The sequence below is a fragment of the Chionomys nivalis genome, chromosome 25, assembly GCF_950005125.1.
Source record: "Chionomys nivalis chromosome 25, mChiNiv1.1, whole genome shotgun sequence".
NCBI classification, from domain to species: Eukaryota; Metazoa; Chordata; class Mammalia; order Rodentia; family Cricetidae; genus Chionomys; species Chionomys nivalis.
The window spans coordinates 8,800,158-8,821,422 of NC_080110.1; the positions used below are offsets into that span (position 1 = coordinate 8,800,158).

Genomic DNA, 21,265 nt, shown 5'->3' on the forward strand with positions numbered 1-21,265 from the left:
GGGCAGCAATCTGGAGGAATGCCGCTTGCTGGCTGTTGACTCTAATTATTTTACACACCCCAGGCCCAGTTGCCTAGGGTTGGGACCACCCACAGTAGGTTGGGTCTTCCCACACCAATTACCAATCAAGATAATGCTTCACAAATGTGACCACAGGCCAATCTGATGTGGGCGGTCCCTCAGCGGAGCCTTCCCAATTGACTCGAGGCCCTGTCAAGGTAAGAACTGTAGCTTACTAGGACTCACCTTGACCTCTTTAGACGAAGCGAGTGGAGCTAGTCAGGTTTCTGAACGACTCAATCAGAAAAAGCTAACAGATTTAAGACATTGTGCTGAACCCAGGGCCTTTCCTGTGGAGGGGTGAAAAATGAGTTGGCAGATCAGGGTTCCCTTCCTCGGGGTGCTTGCCTGGGTTTCTTCACTGAGGGCGGTAGGAGAACGCGAGTCCTCGAGCATAAAGTCTGCCAAATCTTCTGTTGTCACAGCTGCTGATTCCCTAGTGGCCAACACAAGCAGCGCGGCAAACCAGAGCCTGAGATTATACGGCATGGACATATGACTTAGAACACATTCTTAAACAATCTACCCAGTTCATAAAACCTAATAAATATGTGAAAAGAGATACGTTTTGTACAATTTTACTTGTGTTTTATTTTTGGGTCTGGCCATTGTAACACTTTTATTAGGTATCATGTTATCATAAAGCTATGGGGTCAGGACCCCTTCAGAAGTTGAACAATTCTTCCATGGTGGGGGGTCACTTAAAACCATCAGAAAACACAAATACTTACATTGCAATTCATAATGATAGCAAAGTTACAGTTATGAAGTAGCAACAGAAATAACTTTATGCTGGGGGGGGGGTGTCACCACAGCATGAGGAACTATACTAAAATGTTGCAACATTAGGAAGGTTGAGAACAACTGTTATAAACAACTGATCAAAAATAAATAAGCAATTGATCATTTTGCCCTTTTGGGTATTCTCAGTTCAATGCGTTCATTTATTAGATGTGAACGCTGGAAACAAAGGCAAGAGCATTCACCCGGCTCAGAGGAGACCCTGCTTCATGTAAACGGCCCCTCCTTTCTGCTACCGCTTCGTTCAAGGAAAGCCTGGGATTGCAACGGAGCTTACGGCATGGACAACTTTGGAGAAGGCATTTTCTCTTTCCTGGAGCCAGGGAAGTCATCTTTCTCTCCTGCTTGCCCTGGATGAGGAAACCCGGAGTTGACCGACAGCCAGATCCAGGGCATTGCTGGGTGGCAGAGCAAGAATCTGGGTCATCCTGTGGCTGACTTGCTGTGGATACCAAAAGGGGTCGCCCTGCTTCTAAATTTCCAACGGTGAGTTAAAGAGACTGTTTCTTCACTCCATGTCTGTTTCTTTGCTTCCCTCCTTCCCTTCATTCCTTCCTCCCTTGGTACTGAATTTAGGGTCTCATAACATTCTAGGCAAGTGCTCTACCGCTGAACTATGTATTCCCAACTATTTTATTTTGAGATTGTAAGGTAAGGCAGAAATGAACTCGAGCTCTGGTTATAGATTTATTTATTGTGTATACAGTATTCTGCCTGCAAGGATGCCTTCATGCCAGAAGAGGGCACCAGATCTCATTACAGATGGTTATGAGCCACCACGTGGTTGCTGGGAATTGAACTCAAGACCTTTAGAAGAGCAGGCAGTGCTCTTAACCACTGAGCCCATGGGTTATTTTTTTTTTAAGGGAGCAAGTTTTAAGGTTTTACTTTCTAATGTTCGTCTTAGCCCTAGCAGGATCACAAATTCCCTGAAGGCGATGCCCAGCTTAGACTTAGAACTTCAGACAGAAAGGGAGCAATCTCTACATTTTCCAGGTAGATGAAAGAACTCACGGTGATCAAAGCCTCATGCATGCGTGTGTGCGTGAGTGTGTGTGTGTGTCTTTTTTCAGATCTATTAGCTCTCCTGTCCTGCACAGCACCCAGCCCACACATTCTCTTCTCAGAAGGGTGCTACTGCCTCCCAAAGGCGAAAACTTCTTGGCAGGCAAAAGGTTAAGTTGACTTGAACTAATATGACCTGAAAACATTTTAGGTTCATTTTCTTTCTCCTTTCTGTGATTTTTCATTTTGTTTTGTTTGTGTTTGCGACAGAGTCTCACTATGTAGCCCAGGCTACTAGCCTGGAACTCAGAATCCTCCTGCCTCCACTCCCCAGTGTGAGAATTTCAGGTGTCTACCACCACTCTAGCTCACATGGGGTGGGAGTTGTCTATGAAAGAGCCAAAGACACCAGGTGCGGTGCGTGCCTCTAATGCCATCATTTGGGAAGGTGGATCTCTGTGTTCTAGGCCAGCGTGGTCTAAAGAGAGAGAGAATTCTGGGACAGCCAGGGCTACAAAACAAAATAGTGGGGGAAGGGGGGGACGCTAAGGCATTTCTCCTGGGACTGGAGATGGGTTATTTAGAGGTTTTGTTATCAAAGCCTAGATTTGACCCCACCTAGTCTCTTCTGGAGTAGGGGCAGGTGTGGTTGCTTTCTCATCCACCACGCCCTCCCCCCACTGCAATCTGCCATGAGTTAACTCAGCGCCAGGGGTGGGGGTGGGTGCTCTCCCAAGCTCGTGCCCCACGATTTGGAGCTTGAACAGAATACACAAGTGTGAGCTGAATAAGCCTCTTCACTCCACACCTAGCGTGCCCCAGGTATATGACCACAGCAGCAAACTCTGCCTCATGTGGTATCTTCGCTAATACGGAATGGAGAACCTCATTAATTCAGGCTCCAAATTTGACGATGGTTTGACAACTAATGTTTATTTGTGAAATCACTACTTTGTAAATTGGACAGTGTTTGATAACGCTACGATTGCAAAGATCACAGAAACAGTTTTACAGGTTTCCAAGTAAACCGACGTGGCATGAGAAATATCAGTTTACGCAAATAATCATTCCCTCTGCAATGACTTTGTGATTTGTTCTTTGAAATCCAAACACGCTGTAGACAACGCTGCTGTACTACTTCCGGGGCTGCAGGAACAATGGTGGCAATATTTATACAATAAAACCTTTTCCATGGCTTTGTGATATGAAAAGGCTTTAGCAGAAAGATTTTTTTAAAGCTACCTCATCAGTGTTGATCAAAATTCATTCGTATATATTTTTCATGCCTGTGCAAGATATCAAGTCTTGAACTCTGTGGTGAAGCTTCATTCCAAAGGCTGACAAGATGTTAAAAATGGAAGGGCCACCTCTGCCCCAGAAATCCCTCACCGACTAGAAAGCATCTCAAAAGACAAACTGTGGGGAGAAAAGATTCTGTTTGCGTCTGAGGAAATGGTCCCGTTGGCCTCATCGGGGCAGATCACAGAAAACAAAACAGAACTCTCAAGACAAGTGTGTTTCTTCACAGAGGAGCAGAGCTATCTCATCAAACCCACCCCAGAATATCTGTAGCCAACCTTTGAGAAACAACCCTACATTACATCCCAATAGGTTTGCCTGTTTACACATCCAGGCACACACGTTCAAGTCAAATAAGCTAATCCCTTGAGTTTTCAAGCTAACAGTAGGGCATGACATACGATTAGGTTGAAGTGACATGGTTCTGGCAAGCTACGGAAGTACTTCAACTTATGTGGGTTTAGTTGATACAGAGAACGTGTCTTCTCTTTCCTTCCAGACCTATCATTATTAGAATACATTCTTATCTTACTACATTAATTTACGTGGCAGCGTCGTGGGGAGCGGAGGAGTCGGGTACACACCACAGTGAGCATGTGGAGGTCAGAGAGTAACTCCTAGGAGATCTCTCCTCCAACCATGTGAGCCCCAGGGATCGAGCTCCGGTCAGCAGGCTTGGTGACAGGAGACTTTACCCACTGGGCTGTCTCATTGGTCCAGCTGTCACTTTTTGTAGATGACTTTTCCTTTAGCTATAACATAGTCAATTAATTCGTGATGGCCTCCGAACTGGTAAATCAAATGTTCCCATCTAGAAAGAAAGCAAACAGTCGCTTCAGCATGTGCAAATCAAAAGCACTAGTGTGTCAGTGAATTTAAAGTGAATTCTACGTGTGTGTGTGTCTGTGTGTATGTGTGTGTGTGTATGTGTCCATGTTGTGTACTGAAAGAAAAGGAGAGAGCTGATGGAGGAGGGTCATTTGTCTATGTGTTACTTTCATTGGTTGATAAAGAAACTGCCTTGGCTTTTGATAGCGCAGCAGCTTAGATAGGCAGAGTAGACAGAACAGAATGCTGGGAAGAAGGGAAGTGAGTCACAGACGATATAGCTCTCCGCTCGAAGATGGACGCAGGTTAAGATCCTTTCTGGTAAGCCACCACCTCGTGGTGTTACACAGATTATTAGAAATGGGTTAATCAAGATGTGAGAATTAGCCAGTAAGAGACTGGAGATATGGGCCAGGCAGTGTTTAAAAGAATACAGTTTCCATGTAATTATTTCAGGTAAAGCTAGCCGGGTGGCGGGAAGTGGCCCGCCGCTCCTATTTCTACAGAAAGCTGAGCACTGGTAAGCAGTGTGTGTGTGTCCACGTCCTGTATTGAATAAAAATGAGAGAGCTGAGAACTGACAAGCAGTGTGTGTGAGCGTGTGTGAGTGAGTGTGTGTGCATTCACGTGTATGAGTACACCAACATGGACCATGCCTGCTCACCTGTGCGAGTCCACGTGGAGGCCAATAGGACACATCGGCTGTCTTCTTGAATCATTGCCCACCTTGCTTTTCGAGGTAGGTCTGTCACTAAACCTGGACTCCCTCAGTTTGACTAGACTGTCTGCTCAGCCAGCCCCAGGGGAGCCCCCTGCCTCGGTTTCCCCAGGGCTGAACACACAGGCCCACCCTTCCCAAGCCTGGCTTTTATTGTGGGCACTGGGGATAAATTTCAGGTACTCATATTCAGACAGCAAGGGTTTGATATGAACTGAGCCAGTACTCCCACTCCTGAACTTTTCAAAACTGATTCATGGGTGGCACGTGCACTTTATAATAGATGGAAGGAGGCGGTTCTTCCAGGAGTGACATTATGGGGCTGCTGTCCTCTGTAGAACATGGGTCCCCGAGGGCTGTGATAAGCTCATGGGAGTAAAAGAGACATAACATTGCCAGCTTCCGGATTTAGATGTTAGGACCCAACTTGTAGCTTGGGAGGCCCAGGTCATACACCTCGGGTGAGAACTAAGAACTCAGGAACAGAACAGTCGAGTGGAGGCATTGAGGTTGAGAGCCATTTGATTCCATGAGTCAGATAAAGAATAAGTTGGAGCCGGAGTGATAAGTAGAAAAGAGAATGAGCAAAAGGTCAGGAGCCAAGCACAAACTCAAACACACAGACTCAGGGGCAAGTTCAAAGTCCAGGGAAACAGCAGTAATTGGAGGCCCTGAAAGATGCAAGGCACCTGGACAGATATGAAGGCTTATAGACTTGCTTTGCTGTGTAGTTGAAAACCTCACGGGGGGCTTCTGCTTGGCAAGGGGTAAAGACAGAAGGGGCTGGGTAGTCTGCTGTCTACCTGATACTTACTAATAGCAAGCAGAAAGGGTCCTAACACTTGCCCACACGTGCATCAAACAAGACTAGTTGCTGCGGAGGGTACTAGCTCGGGAAGCCCCTCACCTGGATGCATTGATGATGATGACATCCCCCTGCTTGCCAACTTCCAAAGATCCATGTGTGTGAGACTTCCCCAGCGCGTAAGCTGCGTTGATGGTGGCAGCGGCCAAGGCCTCGGGCATGGACATTCTCATGTTCACACAGGCCAGGTGCATGACCATAGGCTAAGGCAAGAAGAGAAGGCATTGGAGGAGCAGCCATTACAAGTCAGGATGCTCCTCCACACAGCACAAGTAAAGACGATTAAATGTGTGTCTGGTAAGAATAGCTCAGATAGAGTTTGTGCTTAGTGTGCAAAAGGCCCCAGGTTTGATTCCACTCCTCTTCCCCTCAAAAGTATGTATGTTTGTGTACATATACAAATATATAAAGATAAATATATAAATGTATACACATACATATATACATATATGTATATATTATGTAACATATTATATATGATATATTCTATTATACACATATAAGTAATATATATCTCAGTTGCTATGGGAAAATGCAATTTTATACATAAGATTCTTAAACTTTATTATTGAATAATACTGTATATTTAATATTACAAGTTTTCAGGAGCCTTTGCTGTGTTTGCCTCCATCCTCACCCACTAAAGCCTCACTGTCTCTGTTATGCCCAGAGAAGGAAAATGTGTTATTACAAACCTTAGCCTAAAGCTGAATCAGAAGACAATTCAAATTGAGATTTATCTCTTCAGTCCTAGGTGCATTCGTGTGGGCAGAAAAATTCAATTAAACCACTGCCTATACCCTTCTCCTCTTTCTTCTCAGAGAAATCGTTTTAGATCTTTAAATACGTTTTCACAACGAATGAAGATTTTAAACATTTATGTATTCCACCGTTTACTCTGTTCAGAAAATAAAGTATCTGAGAAGGAATTACCATTGAGAAGCAGTAGGCATTGGGGTTGAAATCGCTGCCCAGGGCAACTATGACTCCCTCCTCGAGCATCTTCCTGGCTCGAGGCTGCTTCAACCTAAGGAAAGAGGGAAAAGGTGTCTGTCTGCAGCTGGAGCTTTTGCAAGAACAAAGGGGACATTTCCTATTCTAGAAGAGGAAAGAAAGCTCCAGGGTAAGTGGTGGAGGGGAGGAGAGCATTAACACCGCCCGTTTTCCAGACTCTGTTGTTTGCACCTTTAGGATGACGGCTTTGTACCACTACCGCTGCATCCCTTGGCATCCGAGTTTCTGCATCAGCGTTCTCGCGAGATCATAGGCAGCAACGCCTAGGCGCCCCTGGAGTCTCTATCCTCACAACCCGTGCTTGAAGGCAACGTGTCAGGGTGAGAAAGGCCCTTACCTCAGCATGTAGGCCGTGGTGGGCAGAAGGACAGCGGAACACTTAGCCGCAGCCATGGCAGCGATGCCTTTGTCACTTACTTCCTCCAGGTGACTGATCGCCTGTGCTCCTAGTTCAGCCCCAAGCTAGGCAGAATGGGCAGACAGGGAAAGGTTTAACATACAACAGTTCCATACATGACCCTACTTCCTCTGCTTTGTGAAGATTCTTATTAACTATTTCCGATGAGCCAAGATCCCCAAATAGATATTAGGTCTATCACGGACCGCCATTGGAAAACTAGCATGTTGGTAAAATCTCGTCTTCAGGTGGGGTATGGTGGCTCACATCTGTGATCCAAGCACTGGGAAGAGTGAGGCAGGAGAGTTGCCAGCCTCGGCTGGCTACCTAGTGAGTTCCAGGCCAGTCAAAACAGTAGAGAGAGATTTTGTTTTTTTTGCTCTCTCTGACCAATAGGAACTCACTGACCACACAGATCACAGTCATTCCACCAACTCAGCAAACACTTGCACACAAACATTACACATCTGTACCCCAGGCCCTGTACTGACCTCCAGGGACAGGGAGCTCCAAGTGTCGGGTGCAAGCTTAGTCAGTAGGGGAAAATCAGGGCGAAGCCACCATCTAACATTAGGGGGATTCCAGAGAGTAGCAGCCAAGGCAAAGCGTGGATGAGAATGTGGATTATCCAAATTAGAGAAACAGCATGTTCAAAGCGGAGGATGTTAAAAGTAGTCTGTTGTGCTTGGTTAACAACAGAGAGGCAGAGGAGGTAAAAAAGATGCAAGAGAGAAAGGCAGAGAGATAAGGAAGGTTCAGTCCTGGTACCCATGTCCAGAGGCCAGAATCCGTACTAAGAGCAACACTCTATGCCTCGTCTTACTTGGGATTACTATGGTGATGAAACACCATGGTCAAAGCTAATGGAGGGACGAGCAATTTGGATTACACTTCCACATCACTGTTCATCATCAAAGGAAGTCAGCACAGGGACCTGAACAGGGCAGGTACCTGGAAGCAGGAGCTGAAGCCGAGGTCATGGAGGGGTGCTGCTTACTGGCTTGCTCATCAAGACTTGCTCAGCCTGCTTTCTTATAGAACCCTGGACTACCAGGCCAAGGAGGGTAACACAGTGGGCTGGGCCCTCCCCCACCAATCACTATTTAAGAAAACGTTCTACAGTTGGCTCTTACGGAGGCATTTTCTCAACGGGGGTTCCCTACTTTCAGATGACACTAGCTTGTATCAGATTGACAAAACAAAACAAAGCTAAACTAAACCAACCAGCACAGTTGACCAGATTTAAAATCACGTTGGAGACAAAAAACTCTATGCATGTCTGTGACAGCATTTCCAGCGAGGTTCACCTGAGGGATAAAGCCTCTCCCTGAATGTGGGTGACATGATCCCACAGAATGGGGTCTCAGATTGAATAAAGGGAAAAAGTAAGCAGAGTCCCAGCTTTCCTCCACTTCCTGACCGTGACTGCCACGTCTTCACCACAACAGACTGTGTCCCCAAAGCATGAGCCTTTCCCTCTAAAGTACTTTGGCTGGGAGTCTGTCACAGTGAAAGAGAAGTGGCTAATTTGTGTGCCGACCACAACAAGACTTGGATTTAGCAAAGGAGATCACAGGGGTGCTTCTCTCCACTGTAACTATAATAGAAGTCATAGGAGATGATAAAGGAAATAATCAGGCTAGGAGTAGCACAGCGCTCAAGCCCCTGCTTAGTGGGCACAGAGCAACAGCCCCCACAGGGAATGATGGGCAAGCAGAAATAAGTTGTGTGTGTCCCAGCCTGTGTATAGATATGAATGCACATGTGTGTATGTCTGTGTGTGCAAGTGTGCACGTGGATGTATGTGTGTCTGAATGTGTCCCGTGTGTGTATGTCTGTGTGTGTCTGTGTCTATGTGTCCTTCCTTCCTTCCTTCCTTCCTTCCTTCCTTCCTTCCTTCCTTCCTTCCTTCCTTCCTTCCTTTTCTTTCTCATAGGGCTTGTTTTTGTTTTTGTTTTTCAGACAGGGTTTCTCTGTGTAACAGCCCTAGCTGACCTAGAACTAGCTCTGTAGACTGCTGGGATTAAAGGTGTGCACCACCACTACCTGGCTCCAATAAACAATTTTTTAAACATGTATTTGTTATGTATACAATACTCTGCCTGCATGTATACATGCCAGAATAGGGCACAGATCTTATTATAAATGGCTGTGAACCACCATGTAGGTGCTGGGAATTGAACTCAGGACCTCTGGAAGTGCTCCTAACCTCTGAGCCATTGCTCTAGCCCCCATGAATCACTCCTTTTGCAGGCGTGCGGGAAAGAGCCAACTGTCAGTCATACCTCCGCGGCCTTCATCGGGTGGAGTTCATCCCCGTGGAAGTTGATCTGTAACCCCATCTTTTTTCCACCCTCAAGAATCCTTCGGGTGGTATCCAGATCAAAGACACCCTTCTCACAGAACACGTCTATGTTGTCAATGTGTAGGTCCCCGTTTCTGCTGAGTTCCTTCAGCCTTGGCAGGTGGTTATTGATGATGTCATCGGTGGCCTCAATGGCAGTTTTCCCTCTAGTGGAAGAAAATGAGATAAGCATGGGCGTAGTCTTCATACGTGTGATATACATGTTCTTTAATATTTGTGATATGCAATGCATTGCTTAATAATCTACTTATTACGTGTACTATAGATACATTAGAGACTATATATAGTTTAATAAAGGAAGGATAATAAACAGTATAGGCAAGTGAGCTTAAGCTTCAGAAAGGAAGAGAAAAAGTCCAGAAAAGAAGCCAGGGTGGTGATGAGACTTCCCTCTGGAGGACTAGGCTGTGTGACCTTTGGGGATGCCAGCAGGCCTCCAGCTACAAAGCTGAATTTCCCTATCAAGGACACTTAGAGGTCACCCTGAGCCCCAGCTATCATTCTTCCTTTTTCTTCTCTATTCACAAGTTTTCCTGTCATCTTTACCTAAGCATCCTGCCTTGTTAAAGGGGTGAAGCAAGGAGAAAAAACACTTTGTAAACCTTGGGAGTTGCTAGCAACGAGCGGGGGCAAACAGCATTTGAAATCAGCCAGACATGGAGTGCCCCAACCCCTTCATGCTCCAGAACGTTAGACACATGGTTTGGCTTTGATCTGCGCATGAGGGTAAATCAGTGGGAATTGAGATGCAGCCTTCAGAGGCTCATCGGCAGCTGGAGACAGTTTCCCTAAAACTCCAGCCCCGTGTATGGCATGGCGGCTCTCACTCAGCAAAACATGGAGGTGAACCCGCAGAGGTCAACAAGCAGGGTGTTTACACAAGCTATTTCTGTGTCTCACACCAGTGACATAGAGCAGGGTGTGTATAATTCTTTATTGCACTTGTGTTGTTCATGTTTGGAAGAGTTAAGAAACACTCTTAAAATCACTTAGCTAGCAGGTAAGCTGCACTTAAACTCAAGTTCAATACTTAAAAAAAAATATTTAAAAAGCAGGCTGTTCCATGCTTTATACTCTACTTGAAATCGTCAACAAACTCCCTAAGACAGGCTCTTTCAAAAGTATCAGTTCAAACTTCAATAATTAAAAAAAATTGAAATGCTAAAAGCTTAAAACAAAAATAATTGGAAATATTAAATATTTATATTTCTTTTCTACATAATCAGCTGTATGAATTTCTTTCTTTCTTTCTTTCTTTCTTTCTTTCTTTCTTTCTTTCTTTCTTTCTTTCTTCCTTTTTGAGATAGGATCTCACTATGTAGCCCTGGCTGGCCTGGAACCTTCTGTGTAGATCAGGTTAGCCTCAAACTCACAGAGATCAACTAGTTTCTGCACTCTGAGAGCTGGGAATAAGGTCATGCACCGTCATGCCTGGGGTGTTCTTTTAATACAAAACTTTAGTGTTAATTTTTTGGTTCCTCTGATTGAAGATCGTATGGGACTATCAGCATGAACAATTACATTCCCATACAACAGTGACGTAGCGATGCGCATTATACTGTATTCCTTTAAACTACTCCAAGACAGATTTGAAGCCTTTCCCCCACAAAACTGGTAAGTGGCGTCATGTGTGTTAGTTAGTGCGATTCAAGCCACTTCAAAGTGCACGCATATTTCTAAAGGGCATCTTGGATATAATAAATATACACAGTTTCAAATAATCAAATAAAATACATTTTGAAGTTCATTAAAGTAAAAACACTAAAATTAATTGATACGATTTAAGTTTAGATATTGTTTGTAATATAAGTCTATGAGGGAGGGTCAGTTATTAAGCTGAAAAGAATTTGGAGACAACCACGCCGACCTTGCAGATCTAGGCCGTGAACCTTCCTGTCTAGAAGTTCCGGCACAGAACCGAACTGCACAGCTAGGCCATCAGAGACAGAGTTCTCTTCATAAAGCCAGGGAGCAGAGATTCTTTAGATAAAGGCAGAGGCTTTAAAAAATGTTAATAAAACGAAAATATTTGCTAGTGAGCAAAGAGATTAACAAAAGCCCTTCTGCAGACACTTTGGCCACACAGTTTGATCTCCTAGAGGAAATAGCTAGTGATTTTTACAGTGGTGTAAGCTGATTGATTATCCTGGGAAATTATTTGGATTAGTGACTAATTTGAAAGGACTCGCAAGGGACCATTATTCTAAAGAAAAGAAGTCTTGAAGTGTTTCCTCCGTTTTCATCCTTAAAGGACTAGGAAAACTAAAGAGGGGGTGGAAACCCCTTCCTTAAACCATCTGGGCACCACGATCGGCCTTTACAAGCAGGGCATCTTTCCAGAAGCTTCTCCGGACAGTCTGGCCTAAGTGACAGCTGCGCCACCTCACCCTGCCCACCCCTCCCGCCGCCGCTGAGATTACTTGGGGACTGAGTGAGCCCCGCAGTAAGTGGCAGAAAGGCACAGGGGCAGCTCCCGCCGGGCGCGCTCGATTACGCGCAGCATCTTGAGCTCCGTCTCCAGGTTGAGGCCATATCCGCTCTTGCACTCCACCAGCGTGGTGCCGGCCCTCATCATGCACTGTAGTCGCTGCCGGAAGGAGCAGAAGAGTTCCTCCTCGGAGGCCTGGCGAGTGTGCTCCACTGTGAAGTTGATCCCTCCTCCGGCCTGGTGAATGTCCATGTAAGTGGCTCCTGCCAACTGAAGGCATGACTCACTCAGGGAGGTTACAAGTCGGTCTGCAGAACCTACCTCGGGGGTGATATTAGAAGACGATTAAGGGGTTCGATGGTAAAGAACAGGGGCTGCTGTTGCAGAGGACTGGGGTTCACTTCCAGCATCCACGTGGCAGCTGGCAATCACCTGGAACTCCAGCTCCAGGGGAATAACGCGTGCGCGGACACACACACACACACACACACACTTAAAAATAAAGTAAAACCAATTTTACAAGATGGTTAAGAAGCAACTAGGCATGGTGCAGGCCTGTAATGCCAGTCCCGTAGGAAGTGGAGGCAGGGGGATCAGAGGTGCAAGGTCTACTTCAGTTATATAGGGAGTTACAGGTCAGCCTGCGCTACACCAGACCCTATTTCAATCAGTCCGTTAGTTTACAAAGCAGTAGGGCACGGGCACTTAGTCCTTAAAGACACCCCCAGTTGTGCAAAAGGGAGTCCCAAAAAGTGCTCGAGAGGTGGAGATGGCCGAGGTGGCGGGTGGGCAAATGAGCAGCTGAAGGCAGTAACAACTAATTAACACTCAGATACAGGAGCATTTGGGTGTTTTCACAGCGAAATTGACCCAAGTGCATAACCAGGCAAGCCCACCTCAGTCTCCATCCCTCGGCACAGTTGAGCAAACAAAGCTTAGGGGTTTATTTCAGCTTTCTGCTAGCCAAGACCAGGGGCAGACTCCATGTCATTTGGGCAGCAAGGTTTAGAACCTAAGTTCTGTCACTCAAGCAAGTAAAGAAGCTCTTTCTACAATCCCAGTAGTCACTAGTTATCTGGACAGTAAGAAGGGTGAGCCGCCCAAAGCACTGCGCCCCTGCCCCCCTCCCCATCCTCCCCTAGTCTCCACCCTCCCTTCCCAGACACGGGTCTCTCCATCTTCCTACAGTGACAGTATTTGGACCACAATCTCTAAGGTGCCTTCTAGCTCTGGAATTCAGTGCAATAATAAAATTGCCTTAAAAGCAGCTCCGACTTGTTGAGGAAGGCACACGATAGCTGAAGAAAAGAATTTTCCTGATTTCCAAAACAATTTGTCACTGCTAGGCTGCACTTCCTCCCCTTAGCTCCTTTTAGGAGCCAGCTATAGCTCCTGTAACTGATATGACTATATTTTATGGCTTCGTAAGTCTCTTTTTTTTTCTGAGAGAAAAAAAGAGAATAATGTAAGACATTTTATTTTCGGTTAGTAATATATTCTTCCAAGTTCGTCTGCAGTCAACAGTGATTTTCAAACTATTTCTTGGAACTTGTTCAAAATTACAAATAATGATTTAGAATACGGGAAGAGGGGGAAATCACCCACCGAGTTGCTAAACTCAGTTCTTTAAAAAAGAAGTCTATAGTTGAAAACCTTCAGATACTCCTTTTCTTCAACTGGTTGCTAGCTCTACACATCATACAAAGATTTGGGGCCGTTTCCACTAAGTCTGTTTCTATTGTCATTTGTGTTCTTCATTGAGTCAAGGAAAGACATCCATTAGAAGCTATGCTGACCCCTTATTCAGTCATTAGAGGGGGCATCCTGTTTGTGCTTTCTTGGGTTGCTGTCATTCATTTTGCAGTTACCTTCATGGCAAACTCATGGACCCTTTCGCCTGCCCACACGGGATGTGTGTGCGCGTCCACCAATCCTGCAACCAAAGTTGAGAAACGAAAGATGCTTAGCAGTGACTGACTGTATCATAGTGCTCTAAGTGCATGGTGGTGGCCAGCTCGCTTGGAAGAGGGTGAGCGTGCAAGACATTGTGAAGTTCCCTCTAGGTGCTGATCTAGAAAGTTCTCGTAGAGGAGAGTAACTCATCACCATGCAACACCCCTCAGAGATAATCAGCTCACTTGCCCAGTAACTGCGCTCAGCCCAAACAAACCTTGAAGCTACGGTGGCAAAACTATTAATTGAGCAAAACTGAGAACAAGGACTAGAAAATACACACTGTGCTCCTTCGAGAAGGAACTGTAAGGAAGGTTTGAGTAGCTTCAAGAAATACTTAAAGGGAATCTGTAATCACTTTATGGACATGCAATAGGAAATCACACTGGCAAAGCAGAACTTCAATTCTTGGAGCCCCAACATTTTGAACGCTATGGTTAAGACGCTTTTTAAAGACAAACCAATTGTCTTCCTTTTTGCTGTCCTAGAACCACTGTTCATTTCTGAAAAAGAGCTTCAGCACCTGGTAAGACGCATTTCCCAGAGCAGTCAATTCTTTCTTCAAAAGTTTCTCTGGAAAACTGTCTTTGGATAACGTCCGCAGGGCCAATAGCTTTTATAAACCCATCCCTGGGAGGGGAAAAAAAATATCAAGAAACAGTTACTAAGTTTGGGGAAATTTTCCTCAAAAATCTGATTAATGATTTAAACGTGCTTTTGGATGCCATGTTAGCCAGCGTTTACTGTATTTCCCTCTTGACCTGGGTTTTTAGGAAAGAGATGGTCGCTACAGTAAAGACAAACGGCTAACCATGTGGAGGAGAGATTGCTATTTCTTCTCTAAGATCAGCGTTCCAGTTCCCTACAGTACTAGATCCCCAAATGACGCCAGAACACACGACTGCTCTCTCAGGGGCACGCCCAGTTGGCAGGAAGCTGCATTAACCGGAAGTCGGAGGCAAACAGTTTGCAAAAAGGGTCCTGCAGAGAGAACACTGTCAGGAGTGCTTTTGTGTTTTAGTGAGCTCAGCCCTCAGATGGAGGTTTCTGTCTGCCTCAGCTTGTATAGGAGGACTCTGGGATCACTGGGTTCTCGTCCCAACCACGCTAACCACAAGCTCTCCAGTTTCTAAGAATCCGGGCTGTCATTCATCGTAGGTTCTCAGTGTCCTGTTGGAACAAAACACACACATCCAACCGCATAGTTATTATAGGAAGCGAGAAATCATCTTCCAACGGTGTTGGGTTTTTTGCTGCTGTTGTTCCGTTAAACATTCTTAGCTGGATTTTGAGATTTTATTGTGGGGGGAAAAACCCAAAACTACAAAATAATACGCACCCATTCCTTCTCTTTAAAAGGTGTGGTATTTGTGCATTTTTATTTGCTTCAGAAAACAATGAAAAACGGTGTCTAAATTACATGCGAGCATTAGTTCCCTAACGCAGGGTTTGATAGATTTTGCAGGTCAATTGGTGCGTGCATGTGTGTGTGTGTATGTGTGTGTGTGTGTGTGTGTGTGTGTGTGTTGATACAGGGTCTCATTCGTCGGTCGTGAAACTCACTCTGCAAATCAGGCTGACTTTGAACTACCTGCCTCTGCCTCCAGAGTGCTGGTTTTGGACACCACAGGTGCTTATTGAAGGGAGGGGAAAAAGAAGGATGTGATGTTACTGTTATCTAAAAGTATTAATTAATTCTTATTTACTTTCTGAGACATGGTCTCATGCGCAAACTCTACACGCAGCCAAGGATGGCCTTGGACTACTGACCTGTGTCCTGAGTGCTGGGATTACAGACCAGAGCCAATATCCTGAGTTTTAGGGAGAAAAAGACTACAAAATCTTCTAGAAGAGGTAGAGCAAACCCTCCAAGCCAAGCAGGACTTTAGAAGCTATGGTGGCATCGATGATCAGCGGTGGAAGATGCTCTGCAGGTGTTTTGTTGGAGAAAGAACTCCTAGCTCTGGGACCCCACCCGGCCTGTGCCCGATACTCACGAGCCCACCACCAGGCTGGCACCCTCCAGCACGGCCAGGCTGCGCAGCTCGGGCCCGGTCAGGAAGCGCTCGCCACGGGCGCACACCAGCACCACTTGCCGCGCATTCTCTAGCAGGAGGCGGTGGCCAGTAGCCATGGTCGTCCTAACTGCTAGCCGGGTGCAGAAGACAGTAGTGCCCGGCCAGCGGGCGGCTCCCTGGAGGGGCGGGGCAGCGCGGGGCGGGAGCTCGTTAGCAGCCTGGTGACAGTGACAGCAGTGTCAACAAGAAAGGCTCATAACAATAAAACTTACGGTGGACGCCAGTCCTTTCAGGTCTGCTTTGCAAGTTTTAGGCAAAGGAGGTAAAAATTATATTCACCCTCCAACCCCTAACTTTTGGATCAAAGAACTGAAATTTAGCCACCGGGAGAAATCAAGTTGGACCAGGTAGATGCAGTGGCCAGGCGAAGTGTAGTCTAAGAGGACTCTGCGCAGACGTGTGTGTGTGTGTGTGTGTGTGTGTGTGTGTGTGTAAGGCAGAGATACACAGAGACAGAGACACGTTGTTATGCGGGAGCATGGATCTGAACTGCGGTGGGACCGTAGGAGCAGACGAGCGTGGGCGAGCTGTGCCCGCGAGGCGACAGGGGCACGGGGCGGAGGGCTGACGGCGGGTGCCGCGCACTGTTCGGTTAGCCAGCTCAACTCTAGGGTCCTGCTACCAGGCGGTCCCCAAGATGAAGGGGATCTGGGGCAGGGAAGGATGGAGCTGAGACGCGGGGTCTCGGTTTGGTGCCTCTGTCTGCTTTGTCCCTACAGCCTTCGTGAAGCATAGGTCTCAACTGTGATCCAAACCCGTTAAGGTAAATCAGATTGTGAACTGGGTGTCTGCCACATCCACTCCACCCTCACCCACTCCACCCGAGTCTGGTAGCCTCTACACACGCTGCGCTCAAGGTTGTGGAAAGCATCCTTTTTTTTTAAATTTATTTATTATGTATATAGTGTTCTGGGCACCAGATCTCATTATAGATGGGTGTGAGCCATCATATGGTTGCTGGGAATTGAACTCAGGACCTCCGGATCAGCAATCAGTTCTCCTAACCTCTGAGCCATCTCTCCAGCCCTCCGGTTTGTTTAAGAAAGGCTGGCAGGCACTTTTGAATCAGATTTGTTCCGATTCGCTTTTTAAAAATATTTTCTTTTGACCACCTTTAATCCCAGCACTCGGGAGGCAGAGGCAGGTGGAATTCGAGGCCAGCCTGGTCTACAAGAGCTAGTTCCTGGACGGGTACCAAAGCTACAGAGAAACCCTGTCTCGAAAAACCAAAAAAAAAAAAAAAAAAAAAAAAAAAAAAAAAAAAATTCTTTTTTTTTTTTGAGATTATAATTACATCATTTTCCCTTTCTCCTTCCTCTTTCCAAACCGCCTTTGTTCCCTTTCAAATTCATGACCTCTTTTATCTTCTTGTTACATCCATATGTGGTGTGTGTGTATTTCTAAATACATAAATACAACCTGCTTAGTCTATATAATGTTACTTGTATGTATATGTTTTGGGGACTTTTTCCTCTTTCTTTTTTGACACAAAGTCTCACACTATGTAATCCTGGCTGTCCTGGAGCTTATATGTAAACCAAGATCTTCTAACTCAGAGATCCAACTGTCTCTGGCCATCCATCCCCCCCATGCACACACACACACACACACACACACACACACACACACCAGGGCTGGGATTAAAGGCATATACCACCAGACTTATTTTATTTGGTTTCTATGGTACATTTCAAGCAAAGACAAGAATGTGACTTCCGTGCTCAGCAAACATGACAATAGAAAGAAAGGGGAAAAAATGACGGAAAACTATACCATGAAAACAGGCTTATTCTGCGAAACACAAAACACAAAGGTTGATTTTGGGTCACCTTAAATCCACTATAAAGCAGTCAGAGAAGTGTCTTTACATGAGCAAGTTGGCAGTCAATCTCCTTTAGCTCCACCCTTGTCCTATAATAAAAGGGAGATGGGGCAGAAAACACAAAAGGAAGTTGGAAAATAGGGAGCCAATGTGAGTGGACGGCCCAAAGGCTACTCACAAAGTAGAAACATAACCACAAACACTCATGATGAAAAAAAATTAGAAATTATCCAGGTGTGGTGGTGCACACCTTTAATCCCAGTACTCAGAAGGCAGATGCAGGCAGAACTCTGGAGTTTGAGGCTAGCCTGGTCTACATAGTCTGACACTATCTAAAAGGAAAAAGAAAGAAAGAGAGAAAGAAAGAAAGAAAAAAAGAAAGAAAGGGAGAGAAAAAATAGAAATAATGGAGAGAAACATTGTCACTTATGCATAGGGAATTACTGAATTTTTATATTGTAAAATTTCTGCCAACTTGTTGCATTTGGCAGACAAGCCACACTTGCAGATATAAGCCATTACAGATACAAAGGAAGGGTTCAAATTGGGGTTCAACAAACGTGTCTTGCTCCTACTTCTGTTATTTCTCGTCTGAGTTGACCTCAGGAAATCTGTTTAAAATTTCCCCCAGGCACGGTTTTCTCAGCCTTAGGTAGGCGCACTTGTTTCTAGCTTGTGGGTTTCCTTGGCCTTCAGATAAAATGTAAGTCACTTGGGCCAGCACTCACCTATAAATGAGTTGTGGACATTTTCGTTGTTGCTAGTGGATTTTAACGCTGTTTGCCTTGATTGTCAGTGAAGGATTGGACTTCAGGCTATAGTACAGTTTCTCCCCTGGTTTCACAGAGTGAACCACGTACTGTGTTTATGGCATGTGCATTCCTGGAACGCGTTAAAAGAAATTATACAACTTTTCCATGGGTATTTATGTCAAGGGCTCGCTTGAATGTATCTGATTAACCATCCAAGGAGGTGTCACCTGAGAGGAACTTGCAAACATGGGTTTGCAGACACGGGAAGCTTAAGGACCGAAAAGCTGAGCATTAGAGAGACCCAGATGCTAAGAGCCCTTACTGTTCATCTAAAGGAGCCAATTCAGTCCCCAGCGCCCTCATCAGTCCGCCTGCCACTACATGTAACTCCAGCTCCAGGGGATCTGACACCCTCTAAAGACACTGCGCCTATGTGCACGACACACACACACACACACGCGCATGTGTCCATACCATTTAAAACTATTTTGAAAGCTCCAAAAAATCTTAGTACTGCACAGCAACCCCTTAACACTAACTTTCCGAAGTTGCTCTCACATCTGGGGACTCCCTTCCACTAACCTTCCTTCCACCTGACCCCTGACCCTTAGTTAAGTGTTTCATTTTGCCAGAGGGGCTATCAGAAACGTCACCAGAAAAGTCCACACACACAAGCACCGAGCCTGACGCCAGCAGGGCGAAGAGGTCAAGCTGACAGGCATTTCCTCATCTTTCTGCTCCAGTTCTGACCTAATTAAAAGAGGCAGCCCGGGAGAGTAGGCCAAGGACCTGTGGGTCCCTGGCCTCTGGGTAAACAATGAACTGCTGGCTCAGGTAGAGCCACACCATTCAAGGCCACAGCTCACAGCTTTTCCTCCTAGTATTTGCCCAAGGTGGGTGGGGAGAAACCTGGAAAGGTATTGGGTCAGGGAGGATTGATCTAATCCTTATATGAATGTGGGGGAGACACACAGTGTGTGTCTGTGTACATATATGTGTATATATTCTTATACATATGGTTTAAAATACGATATATGTAATATGTACGTTCATCATGCACTAAGGGGATCTGAAAATTCATTTTCACTGGGTTATAGGCATAGAGTTATGAAATCTCAATATAGGCTTGCTTCCAGCAGTGAGTGTCTGGTAATGAACGCTCTGGCTAATTGTATTTAAAATTAGTCTAGAACTCTATGATTGGACCTATGAAACTCACTCTTAAAAGTAGAGAATCTGAATGCGGATTTGCACTGCCAGTCCAACCGGGCTTCAGGGACGTCACTCAAGGTGTCTTACAAAGACCTGTTGCCCCGACTCTTTCGGACTCTTCTGAAAGGTTGTAAGACAGGGTGGGGCAGAGAACAGACCTAGACAATTACCTATGTTGGAGGACTCATGAGCCTTCAGTTCCCACTCACCTCCCACAAGCGCGCGCTGTGTAAGAGCCGTCGTGTGAAAGGAGCTACACGGAAGGAAGGGACTTGGACCTAGTTCCAGGCGTACATTTAAGAGTCCGTCTGGAGTCAGACCTCCCAGCACCCAGGGCCATGATCCCCCCCTGTGCTTTTCCGCTGTCCTTGGGAGGCTGTTCAACCAAGAACAAGAACCGGAGGAGTGGGAGGAGTGACTGGATAAGCCAGCGTGGTGCTCCTTTGAAGAACTGTATATCATACCCCTGTGCCCCTTGGGTGGCCCGATGGACGCCTTGAATATACCACGCTCCAAACAGAAGCTCTGCACTGCCCAGTTGCCCCTGCCCCAATCTTCTGTCTCCATCTGTTCGTGGCCACGGCTCTCTGTTTGACACGCTACATCTGTGCCATCGGCGAGGCCGCTAGGTGCTTATAAAAGCTACCTAGAATTCTCGCGCTTCTACTACCTTCCCAAGGGACCCTGCTGACTCCTAAGAATTCTCTGTGTGAATTCAGCCGAATTTTATGGTTCCTCCTTAGCTCAGCAGTCAGAGTGAGTCACTGATCAGTTCCCCATTTCTCGGGGTGAAGGACTTGCCCATGCTTCATAACCTAGAACTTGGCTTCTTGGTTTCTCCCTGGCCTCATCTATCCATTGTCCCTTTGCTTGCTGTGTCCAAGTACCACGGACCTCCTTACACACACACACACACACCAGACACACCTGTCATCTTCTTAGGACGGTCTTCTCCCTGTGCGCACATGTATGTGAGTCTTCATTTGCACTTGGCTACCACGGACTGGAAGCGTTAACTTGTGAACCCCGCAAGGACGCCACTATTATTGTCCCTTTTCAGTGGTGGGGAGTTGGTGAGTGTAAGAAGACCCCACGTTCTTCATCGGTGCACCTGTACCACCTCTAAAAGATGATGGCCCCTCGTCCCACTCCACAGCTGTAAGCGGTGGGGAGTTCTGAGCTCTTGGTGTTTCTTAGCCTTTAGAGCCGTGGTTCTCAACCTTCCTAAGGCCACAACCCCTTAATACACTTCCTCGTGTTGTGGTGATCCCCAACCGTACAGTTGTTTTCATCGCTACTTCATAACTGTAATTTTGGTGCTGCTATGAATCATGCTTCCCGATGGTCTTAGGTGAACCCCCGTGACAGGGTTCCTTGACCCTGTCAAGGGGTCACGACCCACAGGTTGAGGACCACTGCATTAGAAATTGGCTCTGACCTGAAGACATGCGTTTCCAAGCATTTGCTTTCCAGGGCAGTCAGTTCCCTCAGCACAGAACTTTCCTTCAGCCACCGTGGTATTTTCTTTTACACAGGACATTGCCCTGTTCCTGGGTGAAGCTGATTGGTTTTCTTCTACCTCCCTTTGTTCTTCCTCAGACCCCCTTAGTCATTCAGGAAAAAAATCCGAAGGAAAGACAGGTGCTTTGGGACTTCCAAAGACCCGTC

The 21,265-nt window shown here is 46.1% G+C and overlaps 1 protein-coding gene across 1 annotated transcript; it reads right to left on the bottom strand.

Moving 5' to 3' along the window:
- Positions 1-3,888: 3,888 nt before the first annotated feature.
- Amdhd1 (amidohydrolase domain containing 1) lies at positions 3,889-15,867 on the bottom strand. Its single transcript, XM_057758182.1, has 9 exons — positions 15,731-15,867; positions 14,257-14,363; positions 13,649-13,713; positions 11,773-12,050; positions 9,273-9,498; positions 6,928-7,052; positions 6,510-6,603; positions 5,619-5,779; positions 3,889-3,976 (listed from the first exon to the last, which is right to left on the bottom strand). Exons 1-9 carry the CDS (start codon positions 15,865-15,867, stop codon positions 3,889-3,891), a joined length of 1,281 nt encoding a protein of 426 aa, XP_057614165.1.
- Between the last annotated feature and the right edge of the window lie 5,398 nt (positions 15,868-21,265).